The 25659-nt window shown below is 44.4% G+C and overlaps 1 protein-coding gene across 2 annotated transcripts in view; it reads right to left on the reverse strand.

Annotated features, from left to right (window-relative positions):
• Positions 1 to 25659, reverse strand: part of mdfic (MyoD family inhibitor domain containing) — a 128640-nt gene that overhangs the window by 719 nt on the left and 102262 nt on the right. Inside the window, exon 5 of one of the 2 annotated variants that reach the window (XM_079494087.1) lies at positions 207 to 286. The exons of the other annotated variant lie outside the window; for it this stretch is intronic. Within the exon in view, the coding sequence (XP_079350213.1) occupies positions 235 to 286 (52 nt within the window). The 3' untranslated portion in view covers positions 207 to 234. The remainder of the gene's footprint in view (positions 1 to 206; positions 287 to 25659) is intronic. 2 annotated transcript variants of the gene reach the window in all.

Here is a 25659-nt window from a genome sequence, read left to right on the forward strand (position 1 = left end):
CTCAGGAGATAATTGCAGTGTCAAGCGTCCCCACCGGGCTCAGGCGCCTGACGATTGGCCAATATTTAGCTTTAATTAAATCAAAGCAGAAATGTAATTTCTCCTGAGTGAGCCCCTCCTTAGCGAGGAGCGGATTTGGAGAAGAAAAAAAAGTAACAGACACAACATGGCCGCCTAATGTGTTTCCATTGTCCCCGTCAACTCACCTGTGCCTCGTTATGGAAGCCCTGGCCCTTAGCCTTCTTCGCGGCCCGGAGGCAAATAACTAGACGCTCTCACAGGAAAACTGAAAGGAAAAAAATAATAATAATAAAACATTAAAAAATAATAGGGGAGGGCATCTCGCCGTGACAAGCGACGGGCTCCCTGGGTTGGTTGTGCTTACATGTGTGGAAAATAAACGCAAATTAGGCGTAAACAATTGGAAATTGTGTCCGGGAGCGCTCTCTGAAAGAGACAGAGGGAAAGGGAGAGAGAGAGAGAAATAGAGAGAGGGGCAGGGTGGTGTTGAGACCCCGTCATGCATGCCACAAGGAAATGGTGGTTATTCTTTTTTATTTTTGCATTCTGTCAAGTAATTGACCGCGAGTGCAAAAGAGCCATTTTGTAAACAGAGAGTTTGATGCCGAAAGGGCCTGCCATGATAACGAGATGTGTCTTTGTATCTCTGTCCTCACACGACAAATCACAGAACGCAACACAGCTGACGCTGATACACTGATCACGGTCCCCACAAACGCAGACCGTTCACAGTGAACTACACTGCTGATGCTGCCATGCCAATCACAGTTCACCTCACAGACCACAAGGCCGTATACCCTCTGTAGTATGTTAGTGAAACATTGGTGCTTCATCCACTAACGGGGCGGCAGTGGGTCAGGGGTAGAACGGCTGGATGGGAACCACAAGGTTCCCAGTCCGATCCCTGTGCATGGGCTCCCTCAGAGCTAGTGTCGAAGTGCCCTTGAGCAAGACGCTGAACCCCTAATTGCTCCCAATGTGCAGGTCAGTGCCTTGCATGGTTTCTTCATGGTGTATGCACATGTGTGAATGGGTGCATTCAATCTATGGATCGCTTTGGATAAAAGCGCAATATAAATGCACCATTTACCATTTTAGTAGCTTGCTATATCCATAGCTACAGATTATTGCACGGGGAAGCTATGCCGTTATTAGACTCTTGTTTTACTATAGACATACTATGGTATGGAAACGGTTATGGAGTCATAGTGCTTTATAAAACATGTGAGCAATTACTCTGTCGAATCCAAGTTCACAAACATGTGCACGTGAATTTAGCCGGAAGAAACAAGCGGTGCCTCGACTTCAACAGGGCTGGTAAAACCTCAATAACACAATAATATGAACCAACGTGAGGCACGAAGCAAGATGGCCGCACGGCACTGAGCTCTGATAATGTTTCCTCTTTTTTGTATTTTTTCTGACTCACAGACCGTTTATTTTGTTCATTTTTCAACATTGATATAACCAAAAGACCCAGTTTCACATTATGGACGGGGCAAATGATCCATTCGCCTTCACACCGCAACGAAATCAACCTCGTGTAGCACTGGCTACTGAGGCTAGCATTTCTCCGGAGGATATGGCTAAGCTAATTAAGCAAACGATTGAGACACAGCTAGCATCGTGGCAAGGAATGGTCTCCTCTCTCGTGAAAGAGGCGATTGGGCAAGCTCTGGAACCGATACAGAAAGGTTTGGCAGAAAATGGCAAGATTCTCAAGTCATTGAAAGGGCAACTGGGCGACCACGCTGAGAAGTTTGAGGCGCTCTCCACCCGGTTGGATAGCGTGGAGGCCAACGTGCGTAAAACCGAGAGAAACGATGATGCCGGCTGTGTTGAGATGTTAAAGATGCAGAAGAAACTGAACGAATTAGAAGATAGGTCCAGGCTTAATAACGTGAGATTGGTTGGACTCCCGCTTGGGGCAGAGGGTGATGATCCGAGAGGCTATCTCCAGAAGATGCTACCCAAGTGGATTCCAACCCTGAAAACCCTACGTAACGCGGTGGTCACCGTGGATAAAGCGCACAGGATCTACTCCAACAAGCAGACCGGGCCGCGAACGATGATCTTCAGGCTACTACACTTCCCCGACCGGCAGGCGATACTGGAGGGAGCGAGGAAGGCCAATCCGGTCCTCCCGGGGGGAGCCAAGCTGTTATTTTTCGCAGATTACAGTCCCGGTACGACAAAGGATCGCCGCTCGTTTAAAGAAATCCGCTCCAAATTATGGCAGGATGGAATAGAGTCATATCTCGTCTACCCGGCGATTCTGAAGGTAAACTACAAGGGCAAAAAGATGACGTTCAACTCGGCGGAGGAGGCGAGACAGGCGATCTACATTCTGGGGGCTCCGGTACGGGTCGAGAACGTACATGACGAGGCGGTGGAGGACGGAGCGCGGCTAGACGACGTGGGACGAGGCGGCGAGGAAACCAGCGAGGCGTAATGGCGAAGGGTGAGCTGTATCTATCCCTGCGACCAGGATAAGAATAGACGCGGACATTCGGCTGTATCGGGGGCTTAATTTGTAGCTCCTATTTTTATTTTTTCATTCAAAGAGAGCCCAAGGCACCTATATCATACGTTACTATTATTATTATTGCTTTGGGCAATGCATAGCAATTGCACTATTGTACAGAGACAAGGGGACGAGAGAAAATACAGTCTGAAAATGTGTTTATTTTTTATTTTATTTTATTTTTTACCAGGGGGTAGGGTTCATGTTTTTACATCATGTGGATGGTTATGTAAGGTTTGTTTTTATAATGCGCCACGGGTACCTGGTCCCCTGTAGGCTTGGGTGATGTTTTTATTTTATGTTTGTTCTGGGGATCGTGGAGGTGGATGCAGTGGGGCTGACGTCATAGCTGGGCAACGGTTTAATTAGGTTATTATTGAGTGTATTCTGACGAACGGGGTTATTTGAGTTGTGTTTGTATACGATTTAGAAGGCGATTTCAGGTTTTTTACATGTTAATTTTCTTTTATTACTTTTGATAACTGCCTGTGGGTATGTTTTACTTTTGTTTTATTAATATTAGGGGGGGCGGACAGGGTTCAGTGGTAGACATTGCTAAGTGTTGCTCACTGATGTTACAAAGTCAGGGGAGGGGGGCGGGGGGGTTTAGGGGCAGGGGAGGGAGGGGGGGGGCGCATCCTAATTCCATTACTAACTCACAACAGTACCAAGGTTCAGGAGGGTTAGAGAGTTTGAATGTTATGTCATTTAATGTCAGGGGTCTAAATACACCACAAAAACGTTCAAAGGTCTTAGATTATTTACGCAGGAAGAATATTAACATTGCGCTTTTACAGGAAACACATCTTAAACTTGAAGACACACCCAGGGTTCAAAATAAGTTCTATAAAATGGTGACGGCCTCTTCGGATGGCTCTCGCGCAAAGGGAGTGATGATACTAATGAAACGTAACATAAACATTACTGTTGATAAAATAGGCTCAGATAGGAAGGGTCGTATGACATTTTGCTGTACAACCATTCAAGGTAAAAAGGTTGCATTTATCAGTATATATGCACCAACCATTTTTGAAGCTGACTTCTTTCCCTCAATATCCGCACAACTGCTAAAACTGAATGATTACCAATTATATGTGGGCTCCGATATGAACGCTGTGATTAATGGAAAATTAGATAAATCTTCTTTAACTATGGCGAGTTCTCAAGATTCTGCATCTAAGGCTTTGAATGGTTTTATAAAAGATCTAAATTTAGTGGACGTATGGAGGGTGCACAACCCACTTGTAAAGGACTACACATACTTCTCTCCTAGACACAAGAGCTTTAGTCGCATCGATCATATACTTATTTCATCTGGCTTGCTGTCCTCGGTGCATTCTATTGACTTTTTGCCTAGGCTACTGTCTGATCACAGCCCTGTGATATCTTCCTTTAACTATGGAAATATTAAAAATAAAACGTCTAGATGGAGGTTTAACAATACTTTGCTGAAAAATGAAGAATTTATTTCACAATTGAAGACAAAATTGTCTGAATTTGTTTCCATAAATAGGGATAGTGTGACGGATGTGACAGTGGTTTGGGCAACTGTTAAAGGTTTCATCAGAAATAACGCAATATGGTATAGCTCTCATTTACATAAATCACGACTTCAAAATATCACCCGTTTGGAACAACAATGCAAAGAATTGGAAGATTCACTTGAAGGAGGCTACACCATGTCAACAGAAAATGAGCTCAAAACCAAACAGGCTGAATTAAACGATTTATTAAGACGCAGGGCAGAATATATGATTCATATAACTAAACACAAGTATTATGCAGAGGGCAGCAGGCCAAGCCATTTACTGGCGCTAACGCTCAAACGACAGGAATCCAAAAGGAACATACCAGCTATTAGATGTGTCAACAAAGGTGTAGTGTCTTCAACAGAGGAAATAAATGATACTTTTAAGGACTTTTATAGGGAGCTGTATACGGGCGGTAGTGCCCCGTCAGAGGAAGACTTTACAGAATTCTTTGGAGATCTAGACCTTCCTAGTTTAACAGCGGAGGACACCACTAAATTAGATGCACCCATCTCGTTAGGAGAGCTACTCAAAGCAGTTAAAGACACCAATAAGGGACGTACACCCGGTATAGATGGTATTCCAGTGGAGCTATATTTAGCAATATGGGAGATCATTGGTCCAGTTTGGTTGGAAACTTTGAATTATGCAATAGAAAGTGGATTCTTTCATAGAGACCTGAATACAGCTCTGATCACGGTCATTCCAAAACCCGGAAAAGATCCTATGGAATGTGCAAACTACAGGCCAATTTCATTAATAAATGCAGATTTAAAAATCTTTTCCAAAGTTTTGGCCAGTAGGCTTGAGACGGTTATTGGGAAATTAATTAGTCCGGATCAGACCGGTTTTATTAAGGACCGCCTGGCGGCAGACAATATTCGCAGGCTCCTCCACATCCTAAGTGCAACAGGCAAAATCCCACCTGCTTGCGGCCTACTGTTTGTCGACGCAGAAAAAGCATTCGACCGTCTGGAATTTCCTTATCTTTGGAAGGTATTAGAGAAATTTAAATTTGGAGAAAGATTTATCAGAATGATTCGAACCCTATATGCTAATCCGTCAGCCCGTGTGAACGTCGGAGGAGGTTTTTCAGAACTATTTGACATAAAACGTGGGGTCCGCCAGGGGGATCCGATCTCACCTTTAATTTTCAATTTATCCATTGAACCACTGGCACAGTTGATTAAGAGCTGTATTCGGATTTCTCCGATTACGGTGGGAACAACATCACATTCGATTTCGCTATACGCGGATGACACACTTGTATATATGGCAGATGTGCAACGATCACTCCCGGTTGTGTTAGAAATTATAGAGAAGTTTGGGTACTTCTCAGGTTACAAGATCAATCTGTCGAAATCTGCTTTAATGCTTATAAATGTTGATCGGAGTGACGTGACCATCCCCTCTCAGATTATAGTTAAAACTGAAGTGCTATATTTGGGTATTCAAATCAGTGTTTCCTTGGCTACTATAGCTAAAACAAATTTCTCACTGGTGTCCAAAAAGGTAGAAGAAGATGTTAACAGGTGGAAACACTTACCATCATCGGTACCGGCACGTATAGCAGTGGTTAAAATGAATGTCCTGCCCCGTATTAATTTTATTAGCTCAATGGTGCCGTTGGCACCCCCAGCGAATTATTGGAAAAAGCTGGACACATTATTAAGGAAATATATTTGGAATAATAAGCGACCTAGTATTAAATGGTCAGTGCTTCAATATGGGAAGTCTGATGGGGGATGGGCATGTCCTAATTTCAAACTGTATCATTGGGCTTATGTGTTGAGAAACCTCATTGTTTGGATGGATGAGGATAAGACAGCTTCTTGGGAAAAATTAGAACAGGAATTATTAGACACTGTGGGAATGAGAGGTTTTCTTTTGATGGGTATTTCAATTAAGAAATGTAATTTGTATTATGGACCAATGTTCTCATATCTACTTCAGGTGTTTCGAGCGGTAGAGAAATATATAGGGTTTGGAACTAAGTGGTGTAAATCTTCTCCATTGTGGAACAATAACTATATGCTATCTGGGGGGAGGCCATTCACTAATAGGAGTTGGGAGGAGAAGGGCATTAGGACCCTTCAAGATATTAATGGTTCAAATAATATTATGGACTTCCAAGACATAGTTAACAGGTACGGGATTGATAGGCATTCTCTGTTCTTTTATTTCAGAATTAGATCTGCTTGTAGAGCCTGTGGGGTTCCCTGGGGAGCAGAATTGAAGGACCATCCCATTCTTACCTTGTTTCAAAATGCCCCTAAACGAATTGTGTCATATTTATATGATCAATTAAATGCCCAGAAATATGCCCCCTCGACAGGAATGATGGCCTGGAATAGGGATATAGCTGATGAAGGGCGGGAAATAGACTGGGAGGTCGTTTGGAATAATGTGGCTGGAGCATCAAAGAATCCAAATCATCAGTATATACATTATAAGTTCTGTCACAGAGCGTATGTAACGCCGAGAATTAGGCACCGAATGGGATTGGCACCTGACCCACACTGCACATTCTGTGCCCCAGGAACCCTGGGCTCATTTGTTCATATGGTATGGGAATGTCCGGGGATTTTCGAGTTTTGGGGAAGAGTTACAAGGACTTTGACAGATCTGTTGGGAGTACAATTTCCGATGGATCCATATGTACATCTGTTGAACGATGATTCTATGTTGACTCTTACGGCAAAGACACGGAAGGTCTGGTTGGCTGGGCTTACGGCAGCCAAAAAGATCATAGCACAACGCTGGAATCCCCCACATGATGTTTCAAAAACACATTGGCTGCGAAGCTTTCTGGACATTGCTTATTTGGAATTGTCGTCGGCGAGGATCAATCAGGCCCAAGAGGGCACAATTTCAATGTGGACAGACCTAATATCAGACCTGAAAGACTTACTGACCCGGTGATGTAACGGATGTGTTGTGGGTTGATTATTCTGTGAATAGGATGGGGGGGAGGGAGGGGGTTTTGTGTGTGTGTATGTGTGTATGTGTGTGTGTGTGTGTGTGTGTGTGTGCGTGCGCGCGTGCGTACGTACGTACACGTGTGAGTGTGTGAGTGAGTGTTTTGAGTTCAATTATTGTACGCTGTAAAATGATTATGCTGTCCTTGATCAGAAAACAAATAAAAATTGAATGAGAAAAAAATAACACAATAATATCACTTCATTTAAAGCTTCCTCCTTCTACTTCAGGGTGGTATCACGCTGACAAGTATTGCATCAACCTGCCTCCGAAACAAACCCACCGCCCCCCCCGCCCCAATACGAAATCATAGCCAGGGGTTATTATCTACAGCACTTTAACCCATTTTGGACTGAGGCCGATTCTAAAAAAAAGGCTTCAACCTTTTTCATGTCAAGGACCCCCAGGATTATCTCTATTTGGCCGCGGACCCCCATCTGAAAATATGTTGTTCCAGGGACCCCGACCCAGAAGATATGATTTAAGTTCAAAACATTCACTCTGAAAGAATTCAAAGATTTGCGCCACATTCTCAAGATTTTCCAAAAAATAGCAGACCTACAAGCTCGTAGCGCGCCACTCGGTGGCGCGCTATGAGCTTGTAGATCTGCTATTTTTCAATAGCTAAAGTATAACATAATGCTTGAAACACCAAAAGGGGTTCCCGCACAAAATGGGTTAACAATGCTATCAGTTGCTTTACACATGGAGTTGTTAGAGTGAGATATAGGTGCTCATATAACGCACGGCGCTGCGAGCGCCTCTCAGCGTGAATGTTCAATGGAAGTGATAAAGATGAGGCGGGGGGGTATTGATAAGCTGTGAGTATACCTCCTGGGGTCGTGTTTTAATAATATGTTGTGTGAGTAAGCGGAGCTGCCCAGGCTGCTTTTTTTTTGTCTCCACCAGGCCGAAGGCATGGGGAGAGAGTATGTTTTTTGTCTCCACCAGGCCGAAGCCGAAGGCATGGGGAGAGAGTATGTTTTGCACTCCGTCCGTGTGTGTGTGTGTCCGTGTGTCCGTGTGTCCTTCCGTCCGTCCGTTACCAGCTAATCTCCGGCACCGTTAACCCGGTCGATGCCAAACTTTGCACACACACTCCCTGGATGCCAACGATGAACCTCTGCCCCACATTTTCCAGAACGGCCTGTTATAGCGCCACCATGAGGCAGCTTTTCACATGTTTTACCTAAAACTGCACCGATCTGCGTAAAACGTTGCATGCACACTCCCTAGAGGCCAAGGACAAACCGTTGACCTGCATTTTCCGCATCTGCCTTTTATAGCGCCACCAGGAGGCCGACTTTTGTAAAACACATTTTTTGCTATTACTCCTCCAGATTCTGTCCAAAAATCTCACAAATCGTTACACAGTATCTCTATGGTCATGTGCTCAAGTCGGATCTGTCCGATATTTCATATTCCATCCTAATTGGCTATAATTAGCTTTCACAGTTTGCAAGATTGGCCTGTTTTGAACAAAAGCCTCAAATCATGAACGCAGCATGCAATTTACGTGAAATCTTTCACACATTTTCTTACTAGGCTGAGGAATATATCCCACACTTTTCACATTGGCCTGTTATAGCGCCACCAACAGGTTGATTTTTGCAAAACACATTTTTGGAACAAAATGCCTCAAAAACATGTTTATATTAATCCTAAACATTTTGCCAAACATCTCACACAGTCCTATCCTCCTGGTGGAGACCTGTGCCCAGAAGGGCACTTTCTCTAGTTTTCTTTGTTTCATTAGCCGATGTGTGTGCGCCTGTATGTGTGTGTGTGCGTGCGTGCGTGCGTGTATGTGTGTGTGTGTGTGTGTGTGGGGGGGGGGGGGGGGGGGGGGGGGAGGGGTGGCCAGGGGGAATTAAAACAGCCTCTTACTGTTTGGACTGCGCTATGGAACCCGCGGACGGCGAAAGGTCAACACCAAATTAATATGGGCATTAATATTCCTAATGCAAACTCTCCGTGCTCTGCATGTCAGGAGTTTTGACTGAGGTCTGCACAAAGTTTAATAAGAGCCCCTATACTGCCACGCGCCTCTCTCTCTCTCTCTCTCCGCGTGTGATCCGCGCTCAGCGACCTGGAGAAGTTCAACAACACACCGAGCAAAGTGCAAATGCTGCGCACGCACGCACGCACGCACGCACGCACGCACGCACGCACGCACGCACGCACCTGTGTGTATATGCAGTACACATTCGCGCATCAAAGCACACACACACACAAACACACATAAGCCACATACATGCACAAAAAGACACGTGCGGTCATAGGCACCCGTGGACGCACACATGATGGGCCCGCGTGTGCGAGTGCGCGGCGCGTGCACACGCATGCATACCGTATGCAGAGTGTAATTGTGGAGGGGATGTGCGTACGGTGGCACATTATTATGAAATGTCTTTGATGCTGCTGATCAGCACAGAGTGCAGCGGTACAGAGAGGCTGTGGGCTCTAACCCATTCTGGGCGGGAACCCCTTTTTGGTGTTAGCATTATGTTATGCTTTAGCTATTGAAAAATAGCAGATCTACAAGCTCATAGCGCGCCACCGAGTGGCGCGCTACGAGCTTGTAGGTCTGCTATTTTTTAAAAATCGTGAAAATAATTATTTCGGAAAACTGGAGGATTTAGAAGATGTTTTTTTAAATGTTGAGGTCAGGACTAAATGGTCTAATTGATTGTAAAAAGTGCCTGAAGTGCAGAAAGACTGAAAGGTTGCTGTAGTGCTCAGGGATGTAATTACTGCTCTGATGTGAGGAGGGATTTGACTCTACAAATTCCTTTAAAATGACAAACGCTATATGTAAACACCTCCGCCGCCGCGGAGCGCTCTCTGAAAGGTACGGAGAGCAAAGAGAGTCGAACATGTGGTATTTTGGGGGGAAATAAAGTGTTATTTGCAATGTTATGGAAAGTTAAAAAAAAAACCTTTTACCACTTAAGTCCTACTATAGACGCATGATGGTGTCGAGCAAAGAAACAGCTGATCTACAAGAAACAGCTGATCTACAAGAAACAGCTGATCTACAAGCGCACAACACGTGCTGATGAACTTGTAGAGCGGTGGCTCAGGGGTAGAGTGCCTGGATGGTAACCGCAAGGTTGCCAGTTCGAACCCGGGCTCCCCCAGAGTTACTGTCGAAGTGTCCTTGAGCAAGACACTGAACCCCTAATTGCTCCCGATGGGCTAGTTGGTGCCTTGCATGGTTTCCGCTGCCATCGGTGTATGAATGGGTGAATGTGATGCACAATCTATGTAAAGCGCCTTGGATAAAGGCGCTATATAAATGCACCATTTACTATTTATACTGTATGCTATATTTACAATACTAAAAGCTGACCTCAAACTCAAATGTGGCTCTTGGGATTGACATGGCAATGTGGATCTGGGACTTCACGTGGCCAGCCTGAGACGTCAGTCTATCTCAATTTAAGACAAGATCAGTATAGTCTATGACAGGGGGTTCTCAACGTTTTTGGCTGGCGACCCCCGGAAATGAGACAAAATTATTGATTTTTTTGCGGACCCCCCAAAATAATTTGGCGACCACTACCGCCCCCCCCCCCCCTGGTCGATGACTGCATGACTCACAATTTGGGTACGGTTTCGGGGCAATCAGGTCAAAAAGTAATTCACATAATGTTAAAAGTAAACCCATGGAAGTAGGCTACTTCTGTCGCCTCGCCTGCTGGCAAGACATGTGGCACTGATGCTGTAGTTGCAACATTTTGCAATGTTATCTCTGGACACACACACTCACAAACTAGACATTTTATAGACGGCTTGGCTGTATACATGTAGAGGCATGCCATAAAAGCCGGGGGAACCTATTATGCAAAATATAATTGAATCTCGAGCTATGTTTGTGAATGTAATAGGGAAACGGACATGTGATTAAAAATGGCCACCATTAATCTGACAAGTATTTCAGTCTAATTATTCACGACCACAACAACATGCCAATTCGCCGAGAGAAATTTAAATGTTGCTAATTCGAAGATAAACAAATGTGGTAAATGTCAGCCGGGCCGGCGGGCCGCTGTGTCGACTGGAGAATTCCATCTGTTGGGATCTCTATACCTGCTGTTATCCCATTCTGACCTGAGATCAGATTCTAAAAATGTCTGCTATAAAGGATGTTTCTATGTCAGTCGTTCAAAAATAGCAGACCTACAAGCTCGTAGCGCGCCACCGAGTGGCGCGCTACGAGCTTGTAGATCTGCTATTTTTCAATAGCTAAAGCATAACATAATGCTAACACCAAAAGGGGTTCCCGCCCAAAATGGGTTATTTATGAGGGCCCTCGTTTAGGAATGCGTGCCGCACATGTGCCTAATTAATCTACGCAACAATTAGATATTGTTTCACTTTGCAGCTGAGTGCAATTAGTGCGGCGCAGTGGTTCGCATTATGCCAGCGACAAGTGGAGATTAGGCAAAGAGTGAGGAAGAGAGAGAGAGAGAGTCTTTAACCTCGGGCTACTTGTGCACAACTAGACCCTGGTAATGATGCTCTAAATGTTGTTGATGGGGAAATAATCCATTTTCCATTCGTTAAGTGGGGCCTTTGGAGTTTGGGAACCTGATTAACCCGATAACAAACCACTTCATTAAAGTCAGCTGATTTGCACCTATTGGCAACGGCGTAATCAAAAGGCAGGTAAAAAAATAATATATTGCCTGAAATTAACATCAATTTGACATACACTTAAAGTGTATATTTCATTGGCCGCTGTCCCACATGGGCTCCCTCATCCCCCCAAAAAAACAAACAAAAACAAAGATCTTATTTACCAAAAATTGACGATCTCAAAGCTCGTAACGTGACACGTTTTTGAGCTTGTAGACCCTAGGGTTCGAGTGGTTAAGATCTCCATATGTGACCAGATTTGACTGAGAGACTGCCATCGCGCACATTCCAGCTTTTCAAAAATGAGTTAATAGCACAGGCAGACTCTTCACATACTAGAGCATGTCTGAAATAAGTGTCAGAGCTGATATCGACATGTAAATATGAAATAAATGCTTAAACATGTAGCTAGGTGTAATGTTAGAGACCACAGAAGTGAACCTTTCAAGCCTGTTTTTCTCAACTCGCTGTTTTCTGCAAGACATTACTCTATAAGCCATATATGATTCCCTGCTTTCATATGATATGAAAGGCAGTCCCTCAGTCAAATTTAGTCACATATAATACCCAATGCATACAAGTATGCACGCATGTGTGCACACACACACATACGCTCACACGCGGATCTATGTCCGCGTTTGAAAAGCTGGCACATAAAGACAGTCTCATCTTAATATCCTTCTCATTTTGGTCTGCTTCCCCCCCCACACGACCTTTGCATTACGTGGGCTAAAATAAAGAAGAAAAAGGTCCCATTATTTTTCTCCTCACCGAGAGGCTTCTCCCATCGTCCTGTGACATCCTGCGGAGGCCCCATTTGTGCTAGTTGGTGGAGAGAGAGAGAGAGAGAGAGAGAGAGAGAACGAGAGCAAGATGGGGAGAGGGAGAGAAAGAGAGAGACAGAGACAGAGAGAGAGAGAACTAAGCAGCGAAGCCACTCGTCCTGATCAGGCTCGACTGGACTGTGTTTTTTGCCACATCGGTTGTCCCGGTGAACGCTTCACGGACCGCACTGACCTTCCACAGTTTCCAGACGTCAATCTAAACAGGAGCCCCTCATCTCGTGCCACAACCCCCCCCCCACACACCCCCCCACACCCGCCGACCCACCCCTCGCCGCCCGCTTCTTCTGTGGACGTGCGCACATCTTTTTATTCTAAATCCAGTCTCATTATTGTTCCTCTCCACTGGCCAGCAGGAAAAGCCCTGCTGAAGTTGGAGAGTTAATTGAGCGTGTCTTCTCTCTCTCTCTCACTGCCGGCTCCGAGAGGCTACAACGCCAGCTGTCTATGGCCGCATGGCTGGGCTGGCCGGGGCTGGCTGGCTGGTCGGGTCGGCTGGGCTCGCCCGGCCCCGGCTTTTCCGGCTGGCCTATATGTATTTGCGTAGATTGCCCCGACGCCGGCGGGGCCCCCCCCCCACCCCCCCAGCCTGGAGGATGTCTTGTCTGCCGGACTTCACTTGAGCATTCATGTCTGCACGGACGGGGGCCCCGGCCGGCATGCCTCCGCCCGCCGCTCATTACCCAGACTTGAGAACTGTCAGGAGACGAGCTGAGCCTCCTCTAATGTAATCTGGACATTGAACTTATTTTTTTTTTTCCCCCTTCTTAACCCATTTTGGGCGGGAACCCCTTCTGGTGTTTTGAACATTATGTTATAATTTAGCTATTGAAAAATAGCAGATCTACGCGCCACCGAGTGGCGCGCTACGAGCTTGTAGGTCTGCTATTTTTGAAAAATCGTGAAAATGTGGCCCACATATATTCTTTCAGAGCGTTCGTTTTTAACTCAAATCTTTTTTTTTGAACTTCATCATTTTCAGATGGGGGTCGGTGGACAAATACAGATCATTCCAGGGATCCTTGACATGAAATAGTTTGAGACATAGAAACATGGGTTTTTCAGGATTTAGAAGGCATTTGTAAGAATCGTTCCCAGGAACTTCCCGGGCCTGAATGGGTTAATGATAGCTTGACTTCATTTCCGAACAGCTCAGAAGTTTGGAGCGGATCACCGTACCGACCGCTGCATCACAAGTTGGAGCTTATAGCCCCTTAACCACCTCAAGCCTAGCATTCCTATTCTGGGGCATGTCATGTACTACTAGGCCAACACTCGGTAACGTGTTGCAATGTTGTGAGCTTGTACAGGTTATACTCCTGAAGATAAAATGGTAAATGGTAAATGGTGCATTTATATAGCGCCTTTATCCAAGGCGCTATACATAGATTGTGCATTACATTCACCCATTCACACACACATTCATACACCGATGGTGGCGGAAGCCATGCAAGGTACCAACCAGCACATCGGGAGCAATTTGGGGTTCAGTGTCTTGCCCAAGGACACTTCGACATGTAGACAGGAGGAGCCGGGATTCGAACCGCCGACCCATGGATCATTGGACGACCTGCTCTACCTCCTGAGCCACAGTCGCCCCAGATATTTGGTGTATACAGTGGGAGAAAAAAACCCCACACCCGTGTGAAGTGAGGGGCGCTCTTATGGCGCTCCATTCGTTGTCAATGGCATTTAATGTTTGAGTTAACACAAAAACCACACCCGTGTGAAGTGAGGGGCACTCTTATGGCGCTCCATTCATTGTCAATGGCATTTAATGTTTGAGTTAACACAAAAACCACACCCGTGTGAAGTGAGGGGCGCTCTTATGACGCTCCATTCATTGTCAATGGCATTTCATGTTTGAGTTAACACAAAAACCACACCTGTGTGAAGTGAGGGGCGCTCTTATGGCGCTCCATTCATTGTCAATGGCATTCAATGTTTGAGTTAACACAAAAACCACACCTGTGTGAAGTGAGGGGCGCTCTTATGGCGCTCCATTCATTGTCAATGGCATTCAATGTTTGAGTTAACACTAAAACCACACCCGTGTGAAGTGAGGGGCGCTCTTATGACGCTCCATTCATTGTCAATGGCATTTCATGTTTGAGTTAACACAAAAACCACACCTGTGTGAAGTGAGGGGCGCTCTTATGGCGCTCCATTCATTGTCAATGGCATTCAATGTTTGAGTTAACACAAAAACCACACCTGTGTGAAGTGAGGGGCGCTCTTATGGCGCTCCATTCATTGTCAATGGCATTCAATGTTTGAGTTAACACTAAAACCACACCTGTGTGAAGTGAGGGGCGCTCTTATCATTATACATCATCTCATGAACAACTGATTTTATGTGATTGGTTTAGCCGATTTGCTCGTCTACATATGACGTACATTTTCCCTTCGTTGTCAATGGCATTTAATGTTTGTGTTGCCACAAATTTACGTGATATTTGAGGCACATATGACCTAATTTCTCCTTTCATTGTCAATGGCAAATATGAGACAAAAGCTGTATAGGAGGGGCTAGCGCCCCTCAAAAATAGCCGATTTGCTCAGACACATATGACGTAAATTCTTCATCATTGTCATTAGCATTTAATGTTTCTGTTAGGACAAAAATATACACTATAGCTGAATATAGGAGGGGCTAGAGCCCCTCAAAAAGGAGGGGGCCAAGTAGTCTCCAAGTATATAGCGTTTACAGTAAGTGGTTATAAGTCTGATTTGTAAGGGGCGCTAATAATTACAAAGAAGAAAAACAACAAAAAAAGTGTAACCTGCCGTCTTTTTCTACTTTCTAATTCTTTGTTTGGCCCAAAACATTGTGTTTATTGTCATGATTTGTCACGACAAGAGTTGGCTTTGTCTGCGGCGTAAACGTCTTTAAATAAATACTTTTTGAAAAGTCTATGAGGAAAATGGACGGGGATTTATTTTCCGGGTCTCTCAAGGGGGCGGGACTGCGACGCTCTATAAGGATGGGGAAGCATTTTTGATTTCTTAGACCAGGGAAGTCTACTACGCCACACAGTGTTGTAATTGTCACCTATAGGCCTGTAAATGTAGCACTCCATGGTTTGGGAGCGCTTTTTTGCAGGAGAGCGCCTTAGCTGTCTCCCTATTTTTGATCAGCATAGCTGATATATTTACATAAAAGAATCACACCCGTGTGAAATGAGGGGCGCTCTTGTCGTCGTACATCAACTTATGTTATTACCCTTCTATAAAGATCTTTTGTCCCCACACGTCTCAAGATTTGCCATTGACCACGGAAAGATAATTGTGGGAAAATGTCCGCTAAATTTTGTCCCCACTTGTCTCACGTTTTGCCATTGACGGTGAACGGAGAAATTACGTCAGATGTCCGCTTTTTATGGCGTAAATTACACGTGAAAACATTAAACGCCATTGACATTGAAGGGAAAATGTATACGTCATATGTATACGAGCAAATCAGCTAACCAATCACAGGCAACAGGCATTCTGATTGGCCAGAATTAACCAATCACTGGCCACAGGCATTCTGATTGGCCAGTATGGGATGATGCACGATGATGTATGATGATAAGCTGATAATTCTGCTAAATATGACGTAAATGGTAATAACATAAGTTGATGTACGACGACAAGAGCGCCCCTCATTTCACACGGGTGTGATTTTTTTATGTAAATATATCAGCTATGCTGATCAAAAATAGGGAGACAGCTAAGGCGCTCTCCTGCAAAAAAGCGCTCCCAGTGCTACATTTACAGGCCTATAGGTGACAATTTCAACACTGTGTGGCGTAGTAGACTTCCCTGATCTAAGAAATCAAAAATGCTTCCCCATCCTTATAGAGCGTCGCAGTCCCGCCCCCTTGAGAGACCCGGAGAATAAATCCCCGTTCATTTTCCTCATAGACTTTTCAGAAAGTATTTATTTAAAGACGTTTACGCCGCGGACAAAGCCAAACTCTTGTCGTGACAAATCATGACGATAAACACAATGTTTTGGGCCAAACAAAGAATTAGAAAGTAGAAGAATACTTTTTTTGTTGTTTTTCTTCTTTGTAATTATTTGTTTGGTCCAAAATATTGTGTTTGTTGTCATGATTTGTCACGACTCGAGTTGGCTTCATACGACGCTTAAAAGGTCTTTAAATAAATACTTTTTGAAATGTCTGTGGGGAAAATGCATTGGGATTCATTTCCTGGGCCTGGCGTCGCCATGAAAGGGGGCGAGACTGCGACGCTCTATAAGTGAGGGAGTGGGTGGGGGAGTGTCGGGGCAAAGGTGAATTCAGTTATCTGCCATTATTTGGTCTAAAACAATCCCAGCAGATATCCCCCACAGAAACATCTCTGCCTATTTGATTCACTTTCAGCGCATTCCCTCTCCTGGTTGCATTCATCCTTCCTAAACTCCTGCAGTCGGAGTGGTTCGCCTCAGGCAGAGGAAGTAATAATATGAACCCTGGAGAGCCGTTCACACTGAAGAGGCAAGAGGAGAGGAGACGAGAGGACGTAGGAGAGGAGGTAGGAGAGGAGAGGAAGAGGGGTGGGGTACGTACGGGGAGGAGAGAGGAGAGGAGAGGAGGTGGGCAAAGGAAGCTCTCCTCCAACGGGCCGTTTGGGAAGCTAAACGGCACCGATATCCCTTATTAAACCATCTGGCTGATGTTAATTAGATTATCGGAGATAAAGAGGAGGAATTCTCTTTGTACATTTTAATGAGATAATGTGTCAGCCGAGTGCAATGACGAGGAGGAGGAGAAGGAGGGAGGAGGGAGAGGAGGAGGAGGGGTTGGGTTGGGTTGGCGGGGTATAGTTGGAAGTGAACGATTCTCGGTGGCGAAAGCGGTACTTTCAGGTGAAAGTGGACACGAGCGAACAGATGCGAGGGGTAATGATTAATCGTGCTTATGTGGAAGCATCTTGCCTACATAAGGGACGCACACACACACACACACACACACACACACACACACACACACACACACACACACACACACACACACACACACACACACACACACACACACACACACACACACACACACACACACACACACACACACACACACACACAGTAACAGTCTGGGTCTCTTGTAAGTGGCTCCCTTTTACTGCACACGCATAAACCAGACGGTCTCCGTGGGCTTCCCAGTGATTTTGGACGTCGCTATAAACTCTTTTATGCTAATATAATATCCTCCATCAGGTTCGTAGGAACGAGAGAGGGGAAATTAGAAGTCGTAATTCACCGGATTTTGCGTCCGCATCTGTGCCAGATGCCGCTTTGTTTTCCTACGCAAAGTGTTGCGTGGCTGGATCAGATCCGCCCGGCGGCGGGGCCACGCGTCGTGCACACAGAAGACGGGCAGATCTATTTCCAGGCTATGGATAGACTTAGAGCGGCCCCCGTTGGCCCTAATGAGACAGAGAGGAGGAGGGGACGATATTGATCAGGCTTGTCGCCAGAGTGGAACATAAAAGCACACATTCAATAAGGGGACTTCATATCCCCGTTCGGCTAGTCTAAAGGTTAAGTGCTGGGGGAATATTGCCAGGATCAATAATCGCCTGTAACTTCACGTATTGGTCCACCATCAGCTTGCCCACATGCATCGGCCTGCATCCACCCCCACGGAAAAGACAGGAGAACACCCTCATTGAAGTCGCTTGTGAAATGCCACATAAGGAGGCTTATATGGAAGGCCCTGAGCCTCATATATTTGAACGGACCTAAAAGAAACACACATAACACGTCACATAGGGACCCCCCCCTCCACCCCCCTCCCCAGCCGTCTATACAACAGACTGAAAATGTTAATGTGTTGTGATGAAGTCATCGCGGGCCGCCGCCGATATATAACGGGCCGTATTAAGATTTAATAACCAGCGTGCGTACAACCGCTGCATTTCCCCCCCCCCCCCCCCCCCCCCCCCCCCCGCATCCAATAAATAACAAACTCAATTTCCCTTCGGTAATGGAGGCAGAGAGAGGCTCCTTAAGCAAGACAAATGAAGGGTTTGCGGTGCCGAGTAACAACATTATCTGGCTAATTAAACAACAATGGAGGATGCCGCCGACTCCCACCGTAATTATGCAATGTGGTTTAATGAAAACGCTTAACTGCGCGGAAGAACTATAGGGACGCTGGGTAGTCTGTAAGCCGCGCCGCGCCGGGGAAGAGCACCGCAGCAGATATGCATCTCCATATTTGTCTCCTTCCTTAACAAGGCCGTTGATATGGCAGCCATTGTGGGAGTATAACCATATAAAGGATAGAGGGAGGTTGCTCAGTGGCGTTTTGAAGCACCCGGAAGACTGCCAGAACGTACCGTTATAACTCAATGGCTCGAGCGAGCGGAAGAGCAGCCCCGGACCTCAAATTTCGGGTGTGGGTCTGGAACTCAGAGAGTGTATATACAAATGGAACCAAATGGACCATTTGGTTCCATTTGTATATACACTCTCTGAGTTACAGACCTATAAGGGTCCATTTGGTTCCTAATTATCATTTAGCTGGGGACCCCCTGGAACTTTGGTGACCACTGTGGTAGAGTATTATTACAATAATGGCTAGTACGTTTGCAGTGTTTGCAGGTGGCTGAGATACTGCAGTCCTATTGGCTGACAAATAATGCTGCCTGAAGCTCATACGAGCAATATCTTACTTGGCCATACGGGCATTGTTTATAGAAATGTGTGACCAGATTTGACTGAGAGCCTGCCATCGCGCAAATTCCAGCGTTTCACCAGAGAGAAACTGTTTATTTTCCCCCAAAATGAGTTAATAGCCCAGGCAGACTCTTCACATACTAGAGCATGTCTAAAATAAGTGTCAAGAGCTGAAATTGACATGTAAATATGAAATAAATGCTTAAACATGTAGCAGGTGTAATGTTAGAGACCACAGAAGTGAACCTTTCAAGCCTGTTTTCTCAACTCGCTGTTTTCTGTAAGCCATTACTCTATAAGCCATATCTCCAAAACTGGTGGGTCAAACAACCAATATGTCACCAATATGTCAATTTGAAGCTATGATTCCCTGCTTCCATGAGACATGAAAAAACACAAATTCAAATATTCGAACGACTCAGAGGCGGGCAACGCACTCCCTCGAGTCCGTGCCGACGTGCGCAGAGTTTGAAGTTGTTCGGTCCAATAGGCCTATATGTATACATAACCATGTATGCGCATGGCGGTCGGTCCGGATCTGTGGCTCATGGGAAACCGAGAGCCACATGTAGGCATAGTGACATGCCTATATAATGGGTGTATCAGGTTTGTGTACGGTTATGTGTCCTTGTTATTAAACCAGAGAGGGTTCCATGATAGCTAGCTACGCTAGACTAGACGCCCTTCTTCTATTCTGCATCTTATAATAGATGTTAGATATACTTTTCCTTGTGAAAGTATAGAGAACATAACTCGAACTTTACAAACAATTCCACTCGGGTATACAGAGTCAAACTGTATAGAAGTAGATTTGCAGGCATGCCCTGACACGTGGGACTATATATACTACTGCAGTAAAGAATTGCTACAATGGCTGAATTTCTCAGGCCGTATTGTTATTTTAATCCATTTTGGGCGGGAACCCCTGTTGGTGTTTTAAGCATTATGTTAAGCTTTAGCTATTGAAAAATCGCAGATCTACAAGCTCATAGCGCGGCACCGAGTGCCGCGCTATGAACTTGTAGGTCTGCTATTTTTGAAAAATCGTGAAAATGTGGCGCAAATCATTGAATATATATTTCAGAGCGAACATTTTTAACTCAAATATTTGCTTCTGGGGGGGGGGGGGGGGGTCCCTGGAACTACATATTTTGAGATGGGGGTCCGTGGCTCACTATAGATAATTCTGGGGGTCCTTGACATGAAAAAGGTTGAGCACCACTGACATAGAAACATGGGTTTTTCAGAATTCTTTTTTGATTTAGAAGCCTTTTTTGTATCGACGTCAGTCCAAAATGGGTTAATGGTGACAATATTCCCTTCACAGATGAGTGCCCTGTGTGAAATGGAGAGAGCGTCTGCATTATGTGGCCCGCTGTACTGTTGAGATGACTGCAACCAACCGCTCACACATGCAGAACTAACCCTGCCTGTGAAAGGCCAGTCAGACGCATACATACCACTTATTCCCGCATTATTCCGTGATGAAGTTCCGACATTCAACGAGAGTGACACGTATATGTCGCTTCGTTCGCGTGCTGTATACAGGGGCGTGGCGTGGGCCCCGTTCAGTCCTTCAAACCATTTAGGCCTGACGTCGAATGTCAGTGGTTCTCAATATTTCATGTCAAAGACCCCAAAAATTATATGTAATATGCTGCCGACCCCCATTGGAAAATATGTTGTTCCAGGGACCTCCCCCAGATGCAAAGATTTGAGTTAAAAACTGAAACTCTGAAAGAATATATATTCAAAGATTTCAGGCACATTTTATCGAATTTTCAAAAATCTGCTATTTTTCAATAGCTAAAGTATAACATAATGCTTAAAACACCAACAGGGGTTCCCGCCCAAAATGGGTTAAATGGTTAAATTCAGGGGGGGGTTATTAACCACTCAAACCCTATTTGACTTCATTGACAGGAGTCCTCCTGGGCTCTATACGTGGACCCTCCTCTTTTCCCTCCACACCACATTCGCCAATCAAAATGTGGTTTTGACCGCTTCAACCTGGCGTCCCTATTTTAAGCCGCATGTCATTAAAGACACGACATTTAACGTATTTATTCATGCATTAATATTCATGCATTTATAACTTAAGCCACAATACAAAGATTGGCAGGTGGTGGCGCGAATCCCACTGAGCAACAAAGACACCTTTAGCAATTAAGAGCCGGATTATCAGCAAAGATGACTATCAACCTTCACATGTATTGTGGGCACACATCCCGTCACTGGTAACAGAAAGAAGATTAGAGTCTTGTCTCCGTCACCCTTTCCTTCTCTGAAAATGCAATTAAGGGTGGTTTCAATACAGAGAGGCGATGCATAGCTATTCCACATGGGTGCGTTTTCATATGGTCAGCCGCTTAAATATTCCATTAATTGATCATATAAAATGCCCCTTGGGTTTAGAGGACGCCAGATGTGATGTGGAGCAGTGCCGTGCAGGTTTATGACTGGCGGGAGGTGTACCCGGGGCCGACGCCCCCTCGGTCCCCCTCTCCCGACCCCGCGACCCCCAGAAGTGTGGTCGCGTACTTATACGTATCACTTAAGTTGTGCCGGCACGGTTTCACATATACGAAGGCTGTTTTCTGCATCGCGGGGCCACGTGTGCGTGACGCTCGCTTGTGAATGCGCGTTTTATTGCGAGAGGGGTCGCACTTCTAACTGTGGGGTTACGGGATTCCCTCGACCCCCCTGGCCCAATGAAAAGCTAGGGAATGTGGGGAACGAGGCACAGGTGGATGCAAGGGAGGAGAGAGAGAGCGAGAGTAAAGGTTATAGACGAGGACAAGAGAAAGCTAAAGGAGCTGAACATTCATCTGACCCTGTACTCACCGTGATAAAAAAGCGGCCTCTAGTTTCGATTATGGTTGAATTAATGTCAATGCGTTGGATCCCCGGCTCCTCCCGGCTCCTCCCGGCTGCTTATCGAAGTGTCCTTGAGCAAGACACAGCACTGGCCCTGATGAGCAGCTTGTGATCCATACAAGCTCACAACAAAACGGTCTGTATGTTTTTCTCACGCAACTCTACAGATCCTGACATTGATATTCTTGACAAAGGCAACAGTATTCAGGTAGTGGGCCTATCAGAATTTGAATATCTTGGAATCACACTAGACTCAAATTTGACATTTAAAAAACACGTTAAAGATGTTGCCAACAAAATCAAATTCATCTATTTTCACATAAGACCATATTTAACAACAGACGCAGCTAAACTCTTGCTTGCTATGATCTTCTCACACATAACATACTGTTTCACAACCTGGTCACAGACACATCTGACAACTTTAAAACCTGTAGGCCTACAAACAGTACAAACTGTACAAACAGACACTAAAAACACTGGACCAAAAGCCCAACCGTTACCATCATTGCCATATTGTCCAAAAGTACAACTTATTTAATTTTGATAGCTTTAAACATTTTGCACATGCTTGTCTCACGTTTAAGATTCTAAACGGACTTGCACCTCCACCACTGAAACAATGTATAGATGGAAGGGACAGTGGTGGCAGAATAACCAGGGCAACTACCAGAGGGGACTGTGAAGTACCAACCAGACGTATAGTGTGTTTGGTGAAACAGTCTTCTCTGTTAGAGCCTCCCATCATTAGAACTGTCTCTCTACAGAAGTAAGAGAGACCTCCAACTATTTGACCTTCAAATTTAACCTTAAAAGGTGGCTTAAAGCAAACCAAATCTGTAACCACGAGTAATTATTATTCATTTATTACTGGCTCTCTTTGTCACTGGTGTCACTTTGTTCTGCCCCCGGTACTATGTGTACTTGTTTTTGTATTGTATGTTTTTGTATGGATACCTTTATTATCACTTTTAAGAGCCTGCTCAGGGACTACAGATGAACATTTGCTTATGGCTATAACTCTGGCCCATTTACATGGATTTGCAAAATGACGTGTTGATTAATGTGCATTGTCCCTGTAAAATAAATAAAATAAATAAAATAAATAAAATAAATAAAATAAATAAAATAAATAAAATAAATAAAATAAATAAAATAAATAAAATAAATAAAATAAATAAAATAAATAAAATAAATAAAATAAAATAAAATAAAATAAAATAAAATAAAATAAAATAAAATAAAATAAAATAAAATAAAATAAAATAAAATAAAATAAAATAAAATAAAATAAATAAAATAAATAAAATAAATAAAATAAATAAAATAAATAAAATAAATAAAATAAATGAAATAAATGAAATAAATAAAATAAATAAAATAAATAAAATAAATAAAATAAATAAAATAAATAAAATAAATAAAATAAATGTCACGTAACATTGCAGTTGCATTGCATGCATATACACATGCTTGTCGATCGGCTATATTTATGCTGCAGAATCACTAGTGTTCACGTTATTAACCCCCAAGTTCTGTTTGAAAAAAAGGCTGTATACATTAATTGCATAATAAGTGAGGGAGAGTGTGTGTGTGTGTGTGTGTGTGTGTGTGTGTGTGTGTGGGGGGGGGTCCCTCTCAGATATATACATCTATTTCAGACATGCTTCAGACCCACTCCACTGACCCAGCAGGCGGGGCATCCATGGATAGCTAACAACTTCGAAGTCCGGTTTGATGTAATCCTTTTGATCTCAGTGTCAAAACTGTCTACGCTGCTAACATGTGAAGCCACATAGCACGGCACCACGCCAGTGAACTCATTAAGGGGAGAGGGAAAGGGTATACTGTATGTACTTGAAGACTCGATGCGCCCCCCTCCCCCACCCGACCCCTGGCAGGCCCCCGCGCGCAAGATATTCAGAAAAAAAACGCTTCTGTTTGAGACATCTCTTGACAGGCTCCGCTTGATTCAATCTGCCTGATTTACTCCAAATAAACAAGACTCTCGTTTTAAAGACGCGCCGTGACAAACAAATAAGCCATGTCAGGTTTTCTGATGAAGCGAGGGAAGCACGCGGGGAAACGAGAAGCGCGCTAAGTGCGGCTGACAGGCCTGAAAGCAACAAAGTATGCCGAGGAGGGCCCCTGCTATCCGATTCACTGCTATACAGTACTCACACGGAGGGATGATTTGAAAAACAACTGCTGACAAATCAATAATGCAACCCTTTGATTGTGCATATTGCATAACAGTTAATTATTGACTAAACGAGATGACATGAAAGTCCATTAGTCTTGTGTGTTTGTTTGCTCACTGCTCGGAGCACGAGGGGCTCCAGCCGAGGTATAAGCGCGGCACTGGCGCGGAAGTTTTTTAATTCATTTAGGCCTGACGTCAAAATTTAAAAAAAATCTTCTAAATCCTCCAGTTTTCCGAAATAAATATTTTCACGATTTTTCAAAAATAGCAGACCTACCAGCTCGTAGCGCGCCACTCGGTGGCGCGCTATGAGCTTGTAGATCTGCTATTTTTCAATAGATTAAATTATAACATAATAATGTTTGAAACACCAAAAGGGGTTCCCGCACAAAATGTGTTAAAAATGCATGGTACAAAAATATTTATCCCCGATTCTTCAAAAGCACGGGAGGATGCAAATCTCCCCGATGATGAGTCGTAAATGGATGCCGTCTTTTCAAAAATGGATGCGCTGCACAAAGCATGCAGTCTGAGGGGCTTTTTTCATGAATTTGTTATGGAATGTTGGTTGACAAATAGGAAAACATAAATATTAAAAGCGTCTACAGCGTTTTACTTTATGAATTGACACATCTAATATGCTGACTAAAAGCCTACAGTTTCTAAATACAGAGCGTGACTGTGTGTGTGTGCGTGTGTGTGTGTGTGTGTGTGTGTGTGTGTTTGCGTGTGTATGCGTGCGTTCATGTCTCAGGCACTTAAAAATGCCTTCCGCGGGCAAAGGCTCACTTAGAACACATTCTCGAGGCTGGAAGGCCTCATAAACACGCTTGCATTACGCAGATAAGATGCAGCTGTGCATATTGTACGACTCGAAAAACATGCACTCATTGCATCCGTCAGAATCCCCATGCCTTATTAGAGGCGACGTGCATTAAGCTTTAATAGACAGACACGCGAGAAGCCTAAACATAAACCAACTCCGACACGCCCCGGAACACGGTAAAGAGGTTTAAAACACATTATGTGTACAACAAATTGAAATAAAAACAACAAGAATAGCTGTTGCGACTGTCTTATCTTGTTGTGTCTGTAAAAAATGAAATGAAAGAAGAGTTGCACGCACCGTGTAAATGGTTGTTTGACATGGCCAAGCACAGAACAAAAGATGAGCCATGATGAGTTAGCTGGCGATAACTTTTGGTTGGTTGAAGGAAACACGATTCTAAAAGCGTATACCGTCTAATTTAGAATTCTCACTTCCCCGCGTGCTTTTGGGGGATTAACACACATATTTCACTGCTAGGGAATGCCACTGCTGACTTTTGGCTTATTTTTCCTTTTTTTTCCTCAGGATTTGACAAAAAAAAGGT

This window comes from Electrona antarctica (genome assembly GCF_951216825.1).
Source record: "Electrona antarctica genome assembly, chromosome: 23".
In the NCBI taxonomy this organism is placed as follows: Eukaryota; Metazoa; Chordata; class Actinopteri; order Myctophiformes; family Myctophidae; genus Electrona; species Electrona antarctica.